At 44.3% G+C, this 12123-nt stretch overlaps 1 protein-coding gene across 1 annotated transcript; it reads right to left on the minus strand.

Annotated features, from left to right (window-relative positions):
- Positions 1-308: 308 nt before the first annotated feature.
- LOC136577646 (uncharacterized) lies at positions 309-11309 on the minus strand. Its single transcript, XM_066577555.1, has 4 exons — positions 11105-11309; positions 10371-10709; positions 1598-1631; positions 309-525 (listed from the first exon to the last, which is right to left on the minus strand). The coding sequence occupies exons 1-4, from the start codon at positions 11274-11276 to the stop codon at positions 393-395; spliced, it is 678 nt and encodes a 225-aa protein (XP_066433652.1). The 5' UTR covers positions 11277-11309; the 3' UTR covers positions 309-392.
- Between the last annotated feature and the right edge of the window lie 814 nt (positions 11310-12123).

Below are 12123 nucleotides of genomic sequence, written 5' to 3' on the forward strand. Positions count from 1 at the left end.
GGCTGCCAGCGAGTGCGGGATAAATTTTCAGGAAGGGCTTAAAAATATAAGCCCTTCCCTGAAAATCATCCTAAAATGTGTAAAAATTAAAAAAAAATGTATACTCAGCTTTTCCCAGCAGCCGGAGTTCAGCCGCATCCGGCCGGCAGTTCTCCTGAGAGCTGCCTCTGATTGGTCCCTGCGCTCAGCCAATCAGAGGCAGCACTCACTCACCCATTCATGAATTCACAAAGAGTGAAGTATAATCATGGCTCTGTAGAATGAATCCACATAAAAAATCTCTCTGGCACTTTGGCTCGGACATTGTTGCTCCCAACTGTGGGAATCCATACATCACACATAAACATCCATTGCGATCTTTGAAACGCCTGATTGGTCATACAAGAACGACATTAACTTCCATTGTCTTTCTCAAGAGTTAAGTTTTCTCTTTCTTCTTGCGGCTCTTCTTTTATATCTTCATCTACCTCAACTGCTCGCTGATCCACTTTTTCCTCGGCACCAAATGTGGGTATTGGTTTAAGCCTACAAAAGACAACACCGATTATTTCTCTTTTAACCCAATTTCTAAAGCCATAAAGATCAGGGTGTTCTGTGATGTCGGCTGGTTCTGTATACAGGAGACGTCCGTCTATGGATCAGCTGATTTATCTTATTGTTGGCTACAAGTCCTATAATAGTCAGGGGGCACAGAGGTAACTCCATGGTCATCGGGGACTGAGAACAGGAGATCACCAAAGACTGAGGACTGTATATACCGGATACTGAGCGCTGCAGAAATCATACAGTCACCGTGACACGGTGGGAATGGACTGTACATGGTGTAGTGGTAATAGTAATAACTAGAGATGAGCGAGTACCTAAATGGTTGGGTGCTCGTTATTCGAGTCGAGCTTTTCGTAATATTCAGAGCTCTATTCGAGTAACAAACCCCATTGAAGTCAAAGGGAGACCCGAGCATTTTTGTATTTGACCCGCCCGGTGCTGAGTTTTTTTTTTCTATCTCTATCTTTCTATCTCTCTCTCTCTCTATCTCTCCACATACTGCTGTGGACATACGGACACTGGCACATCACAGCAGGAAGTGTTAATGCGGTGAGGGGTCAAAACGGGAAGGAGTCAAATTCGGAGTGGTACTCGCTCGAGTAACAAGCACCATCGAGTATGCTAATACTCAAACGAGCATCAAGCTCGGATGAGCATGTTTGCTTAACTCTAGTAATAACCTTAATAAAACTGATCCACAATACTTAACACTCAGAACTAAATAGCATCTCACAGTGATGGACCTGACTCTGAAAGCTTACAATCTAAAGGAGGAGGTGATGTAGACTATACAAGCGCTCACTATACAGGGATTAAACATAAAGCTCAGTTCATGGTGGGCTCAGTAATCCCCTCACTGGAAGGGTTGTGGCCCCCCACTATAGACCCCCACATAAGTCAGACACAGTATCACACTATAGAATCAGTGATGTCCGTGTAGAGATGTGACCGGTCAGTGACGGCATCCTCACCCAGCTGTCACCTATATGACTCATCACACCTGCTACCATTTACTATATAATAACTCTGCTGGATTAATAGAATGACTTACCATCTTAGGATGCCTCTACTTTTCTTTTCTACATCTGAAACAGAAGGAGATGATTTAGTAGGAATTTACAATGTGACATAAGAATATTCCAGAAACTGGTAAATCTGATAATTACTCGACTGCTGGGGAAATTTTGCTCCATATCACCTGATCCTCGCAGGTACATCCCACCCGTCTCCCTGTAATGTCCCCATTATACAGCACTGACATTCTGGGATTATATAGTCATTACATCCTCGGGGGACGGACGTCACGCTGCGCTGTAGTGTGAGGCTGCAAATATCATCTATCAGTAATCTCATGTACTGCCAGGAATGATTACCGTATTTTTCGCTTTATAGGATGCATCGGATGATAAGATGCACCCCAGTTTTAGGGAGAAAATAGGGAAAAAATATTTTGTACTCACCCAGGGACAGTGCAGGGGATAGTGCCGGGCGATGGAGCAGCAGAGGTCTGAAACAGCAGAGCTCCATGTCACAGCAGTGCTTGTTTGTCAAGTGGGGGGGAAGCCGATTGGTGGAGGCAAGGATGCAGGAGCAGTTCCTGCCGGCACTCACCACCAATCAACAGCATGTATGGGGGCAGTGGGGAGGAGAGAAAACTGGAGAGTGACCGCACATTTGTTCGCGCGATTGCAAGGGTCTTTGTGCGACCGCGATTTAGTTAGCGTGATTGCACGCTTTGGAAGGAAGAAAAGTGCATCTTATAAAGCAGAAAATACAGTATATAACAATTGTGTCCCCCTTTAGTGACAGACTCAGTGATAAATTATGGCCCGTTCACAAAGCTGTATTTTCAGGCCGTGTGTGGTCCGTGTATTCCATGCTCTGCACACGGCTCCATTACAGATCATGATGCCGTTCACATGAATGATTTTACCAAGCACTGAAAAAAAAATTGCTGCCCTGTCCTATTCTTGTCTATTTTCCGTATCCATGGACCCTGGATGTTGGGGTCCATCGAGCTCAGACGGGTGTCTGTGTGGCGTTCAATGAAAGTTGTGACTAAAGCCGTATGAATCTGGCTTATTTGCATGTGTTTTTTGCGCGCATGAAATTTGTGTGTGTAATATGCACAGAATAGAACCCATCGACTTCAATGGATTCGTGCTCACACCCATTGTTTTGCATTTAAATTTAACGCATGCTGAAAAAACCGCAGCATGCTATACTTTTGTGCGCACTAAAGGTCCCCATAGAAATCGGGGGGGGGGGGGAGATGCGCAAATGTGGGACAATACACAACTGGATGAACTCGGGGCAGAAAAAGTACAGTAAATTACACCGATCCATGCGCAAAATAGCCTCACTCAAGGTGCAAAAAACTTTGCTCTGAGGTGTGCCCAACATAGTACATACCCATGTGAAGCCGCGCTTACTCTTATTTTTTACACAGCTGCTGCAGTATAAGTTTTGTTTCTTTTTAATCGCATTGATATCCGTGTAACAACAGATAGGAATGAATTATTTTCTCTCCATTATCAATTTGCATAATGCAGAATAGACCAAGTCGGTGATCAGGTCCTACATATGTGTGCGGAGCCGGTACGCCATGGGTATTACATAGAGCAGAAGTAAGCATGAGGCACAGAGCGCTACAGACATTGTATATGTGGGGCTTATATTGTGTAACTGGTATATATACCGCACACATAAACCACGGGGCTCCTAGCGCACATCTCCATCACAGTGTGGGACCCGTCTGCCAGCCACCTCTTGTAGATGGGACCCGACATTAAACATTCACCTCTGTTCGGGTCCGAGCCTCCAAATGAAGTCAGGGAAAGTGGGCTGCAGCTTTCTGCTACTGTGTGCCTCCTGTTTGTGTCTACTGCATGTAGAAGCTATGGTGTACGAGTGTGAGCGCATTTATGTAGGAAGTACAGAAGAACTTAGTCTGTTTAGCAGTGTGCAGGTGGGGGAGGGGCTGCCTCCTTTTTTGTCCTATCCACCCATCTGTCCCAAAGCCTTTTCATTATAGTATCTTGTATCTGGATTCAAATTTCCCCGAGTTCATTTGGAGACCTAGGCCTCATGTCCACTTACAAATTCTGATTTAAAATCCACAGCGTTTTTCCTGCACGCGGATCCGCGCCCCATAGGGATGCATTAGACACCTGCAGGTAGTTAAATACCTGCGGATGTCATTTTTCTCTGCGTGCAGGAAAAAATCCGGACCATGCTCCATTTCGTGCGGGTCTCCCGCGCGGACGGCTCCCGCAGGCTTCTATTGAAGCCTATGGAAGCCGTCCGAATCCGCGGGAGACCTAAAATTAGAATATACTCACCTACTGCGGGTCGTGCATGTCTTTCCTCCTTCCCGGCCGGATCTTCTTGTTTCGGCCCGCATGCAGCCGGCATGCCGAGCACATCCGCCGGGCCGAAGGGAAGACACGCACGACCTGCAGCAGGTGAGTATATTCTATTTTCAGCGCTCATGTCCGCGGGGCAGGAGGGACCCGCTGCGGATTCTCCATGGAGAATCCTTAGCGGGCCTGATTTTCCCCGAGGACATGAGGCCTTAGGCCCCAAGAGAGGCCTAAATGGGTCACTTGGTCGCTGGCAGCTGATGGAGATGCGCACTACTAGCCTTATATATTATGAGCACAGTAAATATAATAGCAATGTCCTTTATGAACCAACATGTTCAGTGTTTGCAGATTGCTTCTACATGCAGGTTTGCAGTTCCATTGACCTCGGACCTTATTCACACAGGCATATGCAACTTTGCTCCGTGAAAAATGCCCCATTTTTGCTGTTTGTGTATATGTATTTTTGGTGCATATATGCATTTTTGTAAATCTCTGTTGCATCCAGTTCCACTGCATTTTTTATGCGTCGGCAAAAAAAGCCAAGACGGCCCAAGTGATGCCAGTTTTTTCACAGTCCACAGAACACATGGGTGCAATAAAAAAGAGACAAATGTGAACACAGATGTTACTGCATATTCACTGCATTATTTTAGGCAACCAAAGGGTGGACACCAACTGGCATTTTTTTCTCTATTGCGCTGCGAGAGCAAGTGAAAACACTCGCTTTGCAGTGCGAGAAAAAAAACTGGATGATGCTGGGATATCGCCAGTCTTTTCAATGGTGCCAGTGGCAGCAGCGCTAGCCCCATTGAAAAGATAGGGAGAATACTGCAGACTTCTACCACTGCTGTCACAGCTGTGACAGCTGTGGCAGAAGTGCAGCATGCTATCCCATTGCTTTCAATGGGATCGGCGCTGCTGCCAGTCTCATTGAAAGCAGTTGGTTTGTGGCAAACCCTGCAGTATGATTTTGGGGGAAGGGCTTGAAATATAAGCACTTCTCTGAAAAATCATCATTAAGTGGTAAAAAAAAAATAAAAAATTTACTCACCTCTCCGCCGCTCAGACATGTCCTCCAGCAGGCTCCCCGACACTGCTGTCCAGCACTTTCAGCATGGGATAGCATGCTGCACTTCTGCCACAGCTGTCACAGCTGTCACAGGTATTCTCCCTATCTTTTCAATGGGGCTAGCGCTGCTGCCGCTGGCCCCATTGAAAAGACTGGCGATATCCCATTCTCATCCCGGCGACTTTCTTGTGCTGTGAGGAGAGTGTTTTCACTTGCTCTCGCAGCACAAGATAGAAAAAAATCGCCAGTGGGTGTCCGCCCTAAGTCTTTAATGAGCAATTTTCATCCACGAATACGACCCCAAATATCATATGCTGCCGGCCTTAGTTTCTAGTGCTGTAGGGAGGAGACAGGTTAATGGATCTGTCTACAATCCTACAAACCTATTCAGACACAGATACCAAACTGAAACAAAAAGAAACTAAGGTTTCCTCTTTTTAACAAATCAGTCCAAAAACAGAAACATTAGTCTCCACTTGTATCAGTTTGTCATTCGTTATAATAAATCAGGAGCTCATTTAATTTTCTTCTACACCGGCCAAGAATTGGATTATGGAGATGAACACTAGTAAGATAGTTTGTGCCCCACTGGATGGCTATATACCTCCCTGTTCACATGGAGAGACATACAGAGCCGATCAGAAAGCATCTTCATGTTCACTGAATACCAATGATCAGCCAGCGAGCGCTCACTCATTAGTTGGATAATTGTCTTTTTTACACGGCCTGATTGTCGGGCGAACAAACGTTCAGAGGAACATTAATGCTGATATCAGGACCGTTTAAAAAGACCTTTATTGTGAAGATATCATTATCTCCATAAAGATATATCTAAGGCCATGTTCATTGTACCTCCTGATAAATATGCTGAAGGGGTCCATGGAGCATTATTGACATGGCAGATGCCAAGAGTGCCCTCGACATCCACTAAGTAGATATATAGTACATTAGAATACTTTTTTTTCTTTAGGCTGGCGACACACGAATGGGTCGGATTACGCATGCTGGAGCACATAGCAGAATCCTGCTCCGAATGCGGCTAGTGTCCACAACGGAAATGTTTAAATCTTTATTGCGGATTGAGCCGGCGGTTCACCGTCAGGCATGCGCAGTACAAATTTTAAAAAATGTTTATTTTTCCCGCGCTGTCGCTAGGCGATGACGCGATTACTTGCGACCTATCTGCAATGTCAATTATGGATAGGCTGCTGGTCGGATGGTTTCCATTGTCTTTGAAATTCACACAAAAATAGAGAATGCTACGATTTTTCCTCCTCCACGAAAATTGCTATTCGATTCCGCAAGTGTGTTGGAAGTTATTGCGGATCCGCGCTGCGGACACCGATCGCGCATTCGACAATGCAAATCTGTTCACGTGCCACCGGCCTTACTGTATAGGAATCCACAGCCTGTTACACTTTCCTCTACAGCAGACGCCCCCAATAAACATATAACGCACAGTCTACATTTTTTTTAACATAAGGCTTATGGATGATTATGCGTCTGTGTATTATACTGTGGCAATCATTGGGGCTCTATGTTGGTACATAGGTTGCAAAATGTTCCTGACATGTATGTCAGACATAGAGTCCAAATGCAATGTGAGCAGAGCCGGACTCTGGGGGTGGTTTTATCTGAAGAATATATAAAGAGATATTTTGTTATTTTAATTTATTTACCAAATGTCGGTTTCACTGTAAGGATTCTGTATTCCTAAAATATAACCTTTAATGTTGGGGATGTCCCCAACATTTTGGATCCTTCATCCCCCTTATGAGGTAAGCCCAGTGACAAGAGGGCACTGGTTGTAGGAGAGTTACTGTCTATACCTTTTGCTGGGTCACGATCAGATCTTGCTGATCTATTTAGGGAGCGTTCCCCTATCTTAGATGGAATTAATTGGGTTCTCTTTGCTCCCTCATAAAGTACTGGCCGATTGGCTGGCCTAGGATACCAGTATTTTTCTGGGTGGGCTGTCGGCCTCTGCCGCAAGGACGCCCCCTCTGGCGATTCCGGCTTCCCCCTAAAAAATGAACCCTAGATGCATTGGAATAACTCGATTCCCTCTCCGATATCTCGGTCTCCGAGGAACTTATGTCCGTCCCAAATTTCATATCCGTCATCCTATAGACTTTATTATCTCTAAAATCCTGTAAATCCCTCATGAAATAGCGATGGTTCTTTTCTTTAATGTATAATACATATTTATCAAAGTTCTCTTGTAATTGTTTCTCCTTATTTGGAAAATCTGGATCAGCGGAGAATAACTTAGCCTTTTCAATCGCTTCATTAAGAGTCCTTGAGTTTTTCTCAAGGCTCAATTTTTCTTTCTCAAGCAAAGGTTTGATAAGTCTAACGGAGGATTCAGTATTTTCTTTCTCCCATCTGGTCATAAATTCGAGTGTGCGGCACTTGGGTGGTGGTAATAAGAGGGATCTCAGACCGCGGGGTACAATCTGATGTTCCAGATACTTCTGTAGGCCTTGTACTTCCCACCAATTGCAGGTGTATTCTTTATAGATAGTATTAAGGTGTTTGAAACATGTTTTGATATTGGTATGTAGTAACTGCGGACTAAAAACTTTATCAGAAAAAACAGAGTTAGCATCTGCTAACCAAGAGTTCATATCCATGTTGGCTGAAAGAAAACCTGCTATCTATCAAAATTCAAAGTCTTCCACTAAGGCAGAAGAATCAACTAGATCACTAAAAGGGAGTTTCACTGTAAGGATTCTGTATTCCTAAAATATAACCTTTATTGTAATTAAATCTTAAATCGTTGGTTAGACCAACACACAAGACACAAGGGGACAAAATAAGACTACAAAACAAATGCCTGAAAAAAGGCAGGACGGAAAGTAGCGGAATTAAGGACCTGTCATCTGCCCCTGAGGCTTCTGCTCAAATACCCTAGTGGCTAAAGTAGTGGACTGCCACATACAATAGGGCTTTTCTAATCAGTGGCCTGGGCTGTATAAATGCTACTTCCCATACTAATATGTAACTGATCAAGGTCTTTGGAAACGAAGTTCCACCAGAATAAACACTATACTAGTTAAAAGAAAATCTAGTTTGGAGTATAAATTCCTAGGTTCAGGTTCAACGCGTTTCCACTACAAATGAAGTAGTTTCATCAGGAACCTTTCTAGATAGTGGAAAAGTGGATGGTGCATAAATCACTTTCCAACCAAAAGACAGGCCTAATAGTACTGTCTATGCTGACGGAATTTGAGGAGTCCACTTAAGAACTCGAAGGCTGCAGCTTGTATCTAAAAGTACCCAGCCCCCACCTCAATCCCTATCAGAGACAAAATAACAAACAGACAGCATCACTGACCCTTGTGGTAGGCCAGTGGCTAATGACTTGCAAAGTGTTGGATCAGATCTTATAAAGGCAATCACCACACCCATAAAGGGAGTGGTCTCCCCTGAGCCAATCACTCACCACAATAACAGAACAACCCCCTGCAGGGGGCCGAACCTCCTCATTCTGTGTCAACTGTGCTGGGATTTACCTAAAAAGGCATCCATCCCCATATATAAGGATCTCCATCCTGCAGCGGTTTGCTCCTTATGTTTAGCATGGCTATGTTTCAGGTTGATCGCCAGACTAAATCCCGAGGCTTAGCGCTCAGTCCGGCCGCCGGGTCACGTAATTACGTCGGCACGCATGATGACGTCAGCACGCTCCGACGCATCATGCTTACCCATTGCTACACATTATAATTAAGGGAGTGGGATTTAAACGGGACCATAATCCACAAGATGGAATAAAGGGTAAGTATGATAGATATATCCCGTTTTAGAGACCATTATGCATCACAAATATTCTAATAGGGGGTAACGTGTGTCCCATAGATGCCAGTAAAAGTGATAGTGTCTATTGCTTTAATCAATTCTAGTCCTGGATGGATAAGATTAATACTAGAATTTACGATGGAGTAAAAATGCAAATCCAACTGGAGATGATGTTATTCATTGAAAGAGGAAGTACAGTATTGGCCAGTTGCCTAATGAGGAGGACTGTCAAGTGAGTGTGAATGCTTCATTTACGGTTAAAGGGACTTCTGGTGGGGGTGCCAAGCATGGTTAGTGAAAGTAGACTCCGGCCACAAAAGTGGGCCCTTTGGTATCAAATAAATCAAAAAGGACGCATGCATGGCTATAAGAAACTCACAAATGATAGGACCTCATTTAGTCCATTAGGTTGAACGCTGTCCAACCTATACGTCCATTGCGCTTCCTTCTGTAGAAGTCTTTTGTTCAAATTGCCTCGGCGTCCATAACTTCGTATCGTCTCAATCCCCTGGAATTTGATCAAATCGGGGTTGCCATTATGATGTTTTCTCATGTGGTTTGCTACCGGTGTATTATCACCCCGTCTGATGTTCCCGATGTGCGCTAGAATGCGCCTTCTGAATTCTTGTTTAGTTTTGCCCACATAATTCTTTTTACATGGGCAAGTAGCTACATAAACCAGGTCAGAAGTGCGACAATTTATGAACTCTCCGATCTTATAGGAGATCCCCGTTGCTGCGCTTCTGAACACCTGTCCTTTTAGAATGTTATCACATGCCAAACAATCAGAACAGGGGAACCTCCCCACAGGTCTATATTGATTTGGGTGGTTTAAGGTAGCTTTTGACTACCATATCCTTCACATTTCTACCTTGTCTGAAGGTCAGTAGGGGGTTTTTTGAAAGAATTTCTTTCCGATCTGTATCCTGCAGGATGTCCCAATATTTGGTTAGCAAGTTTCTCATGTAGGGTACCCCATTATCAAAGGTTGTAATGATCTGTATCGTTTTATCAGGGTCCCTTCTTTTAGGGACCAGGAAACTGGGCCTGCTTTGTTCTTCCGCATACTTATATGCTTCCTCAATGACACTCCTTGGGTAACCTCTTTTGACGAATCTTTCTCCTAATTGTACACCCTTCTTTTTAAAGTCATCCAAATCTGAACAATTTCGCCTTAGGCGTAAGTATTGGCCTTTAGGGATTCTCCTTCTCAGAGGGTACGGGTGGCAGCTTCCCCAGGCAAGGAGACTGTTTGTGGTGGTGGGTTTTCTATAGAGGGTTGACATAAGGGTACCCTCTAAGGTTTTAAATATTCTCACATCCAGGAAGGTTATTGATTGTTCCTGTATCTCCATTGTAAGTTTTAAATTGATGGGATTGATGTTCAGAGATGCAACAAAATCAATAAATGCCTCTTTAGTCCCTGACCCTAGGATTAACACGTCATCAATATATCGTAACCACAGTGGGATGTTATCAGTCCACTGTGCGTTACTCTCTGTAAAGACCATATGCTCCTCCCACCAGCCCAGGAACAGATTAGCATGGAGGCAGCTATATATTTCTACAAATATATATATATATACACTCACCGATGACTTGTAGCCTCCCTGTGCTTCTCACTATGGGTTTCTCCAGGGCGGGATGGTCCACTTCACATATATATTTTGCCCCCTGATGTGTCCCCAGTGTGGGGGTGATGCGCAGACTGGCGGTGTAGCTGTAAGTGTTATCGGCCGCTCTCCTGGATGTCACACTCTGGTTAGCAGCACCATCAGCTACCTCATGGTTCTTATGTCCAGCACGTCTCCACCATATAACAGTTATTGCATCCGGAAAATACCCCGAGATATCACACTGCAGGACGGCCGGGACTCCATGATCTAGGCGGGGAATCTGAATCTTTCCTACAACTGGACGCCATCTGTAATCTATAGAACAGGACATGGAAAGGTTTTGTAATTTTAAACCAACCTTATCAAAGAAAAAACATCCCCCACATAAATATCACACAGGTATGTACTGTATGTAACATGTCAGGATGGGATGTGTAATGGCAGCTCATATTACATAGAAGTGGAAGGCAGTAAAAAATGTTTTACCCTCCATTAAACCCAATTTCTGCCTCATCCTGCTGCAAAAATACCACCTCTTACTGCTGATATCTTTAGCACAGGGATATTATATATTTGCTGTACAATGAAATGTTAAAGCCAAACTAGACAGCTAGTCCTCATGTGCCGGAGAAAGTCTCTTGGGTTCATCCTGCGCTCTCCATATATACAAGTATTAGAGGTCAGCGAGGAGGTAACATTCCGCACCTCACCTGGATCTGTGATAGACAGCTCCCTGGATTCCGGGCTCTCCATAGATTCATGTTCCCAGGTCACTCGTACTGTGAATCTTGGATCCTTGTGACGATCCTCAGGGATTCGGACCTCACTGGAGATGCTGTAGGTTGTGTCAGGATTATCATCCAATAATTCAGTGGATGACATGACGTCTTCTGATCCTCCCACTCTGCACCTCCATGTAATCCTGATGCTTGCAGGATAAAAGTTCTCTAACTTGAGCAAATACTTCATCTCTCCAGAGATACACAAACTTCTCATCGCCGGCTGTGACAGCCTGGGCTTTACTGAAATGTGAACACACAGCCTGTTACACTTTCCTCTACAGCAGATGCCCCCAATAAACACATAATGCATGGTTTACATTTTGCTTTCAACATAAGGCTTATGGATGATTATTATACGTCTGTGTATTATATTCTGGCAAACATTGGGGCTTTAGGCCTGTGCCCCAGCATTGACCTTTTTACTTACCTGTCCGGCATCTTCTCCTCCGCTCTGGGATGTGCCAAATGTTGCACAGCCACGCAGAGTGAAGCCGACGCGCCGGCAGTGAAGTTTCTGTGCGAGGCTTGCAGAGAAATCAAACATGCCGCAATTTGTTTACCGCACGAATTTTCACGAGGTCAAATAACGGCTGTGAGCATAGGATTGCATAAACGAATGCAATCCTATGACAGCGTGCCCCAGCCGAAATTCTGTAGCAAAAATTGCAGCGGAATTTCCATCCGTGGGCATTGGACCTTGTGTTGGTACATAGGTTGTAAAAATCTTCCTGACATGTATGCCAGATATAGAGTCCAAATGCAATGTGAGTAGAGCCGGACTCTGAGGGGGAGTTTAACTGAAGAATATATCAAGAGATATTTTGTTATTTTAATTTATTAATAATAATAATAAACTTTTTTTGTATAGCGCCAACATATTCCACAGCGCTTACATAGACAGGGGGATACAGAAAGACAAAGGTACAAACATTACAGAACCACGGTTA

Source organism: Eleutherodactylus coqui, chromosome 8 (assembly GCF_035609145.1).
Source record: "Eleutherodactylus coqui strain aEleCoq1 chromosome 8, aEleCoq1.hap1, whole genome shotgun sequence".
Taxonomy (NCBI): domain Eukaryota; kingdom Metazoa; phylum Chordata; class Amphibia; order Anura; family Eleutherodactylidae; genus Eleutherodactylus; species Eleutherodactylus coqui.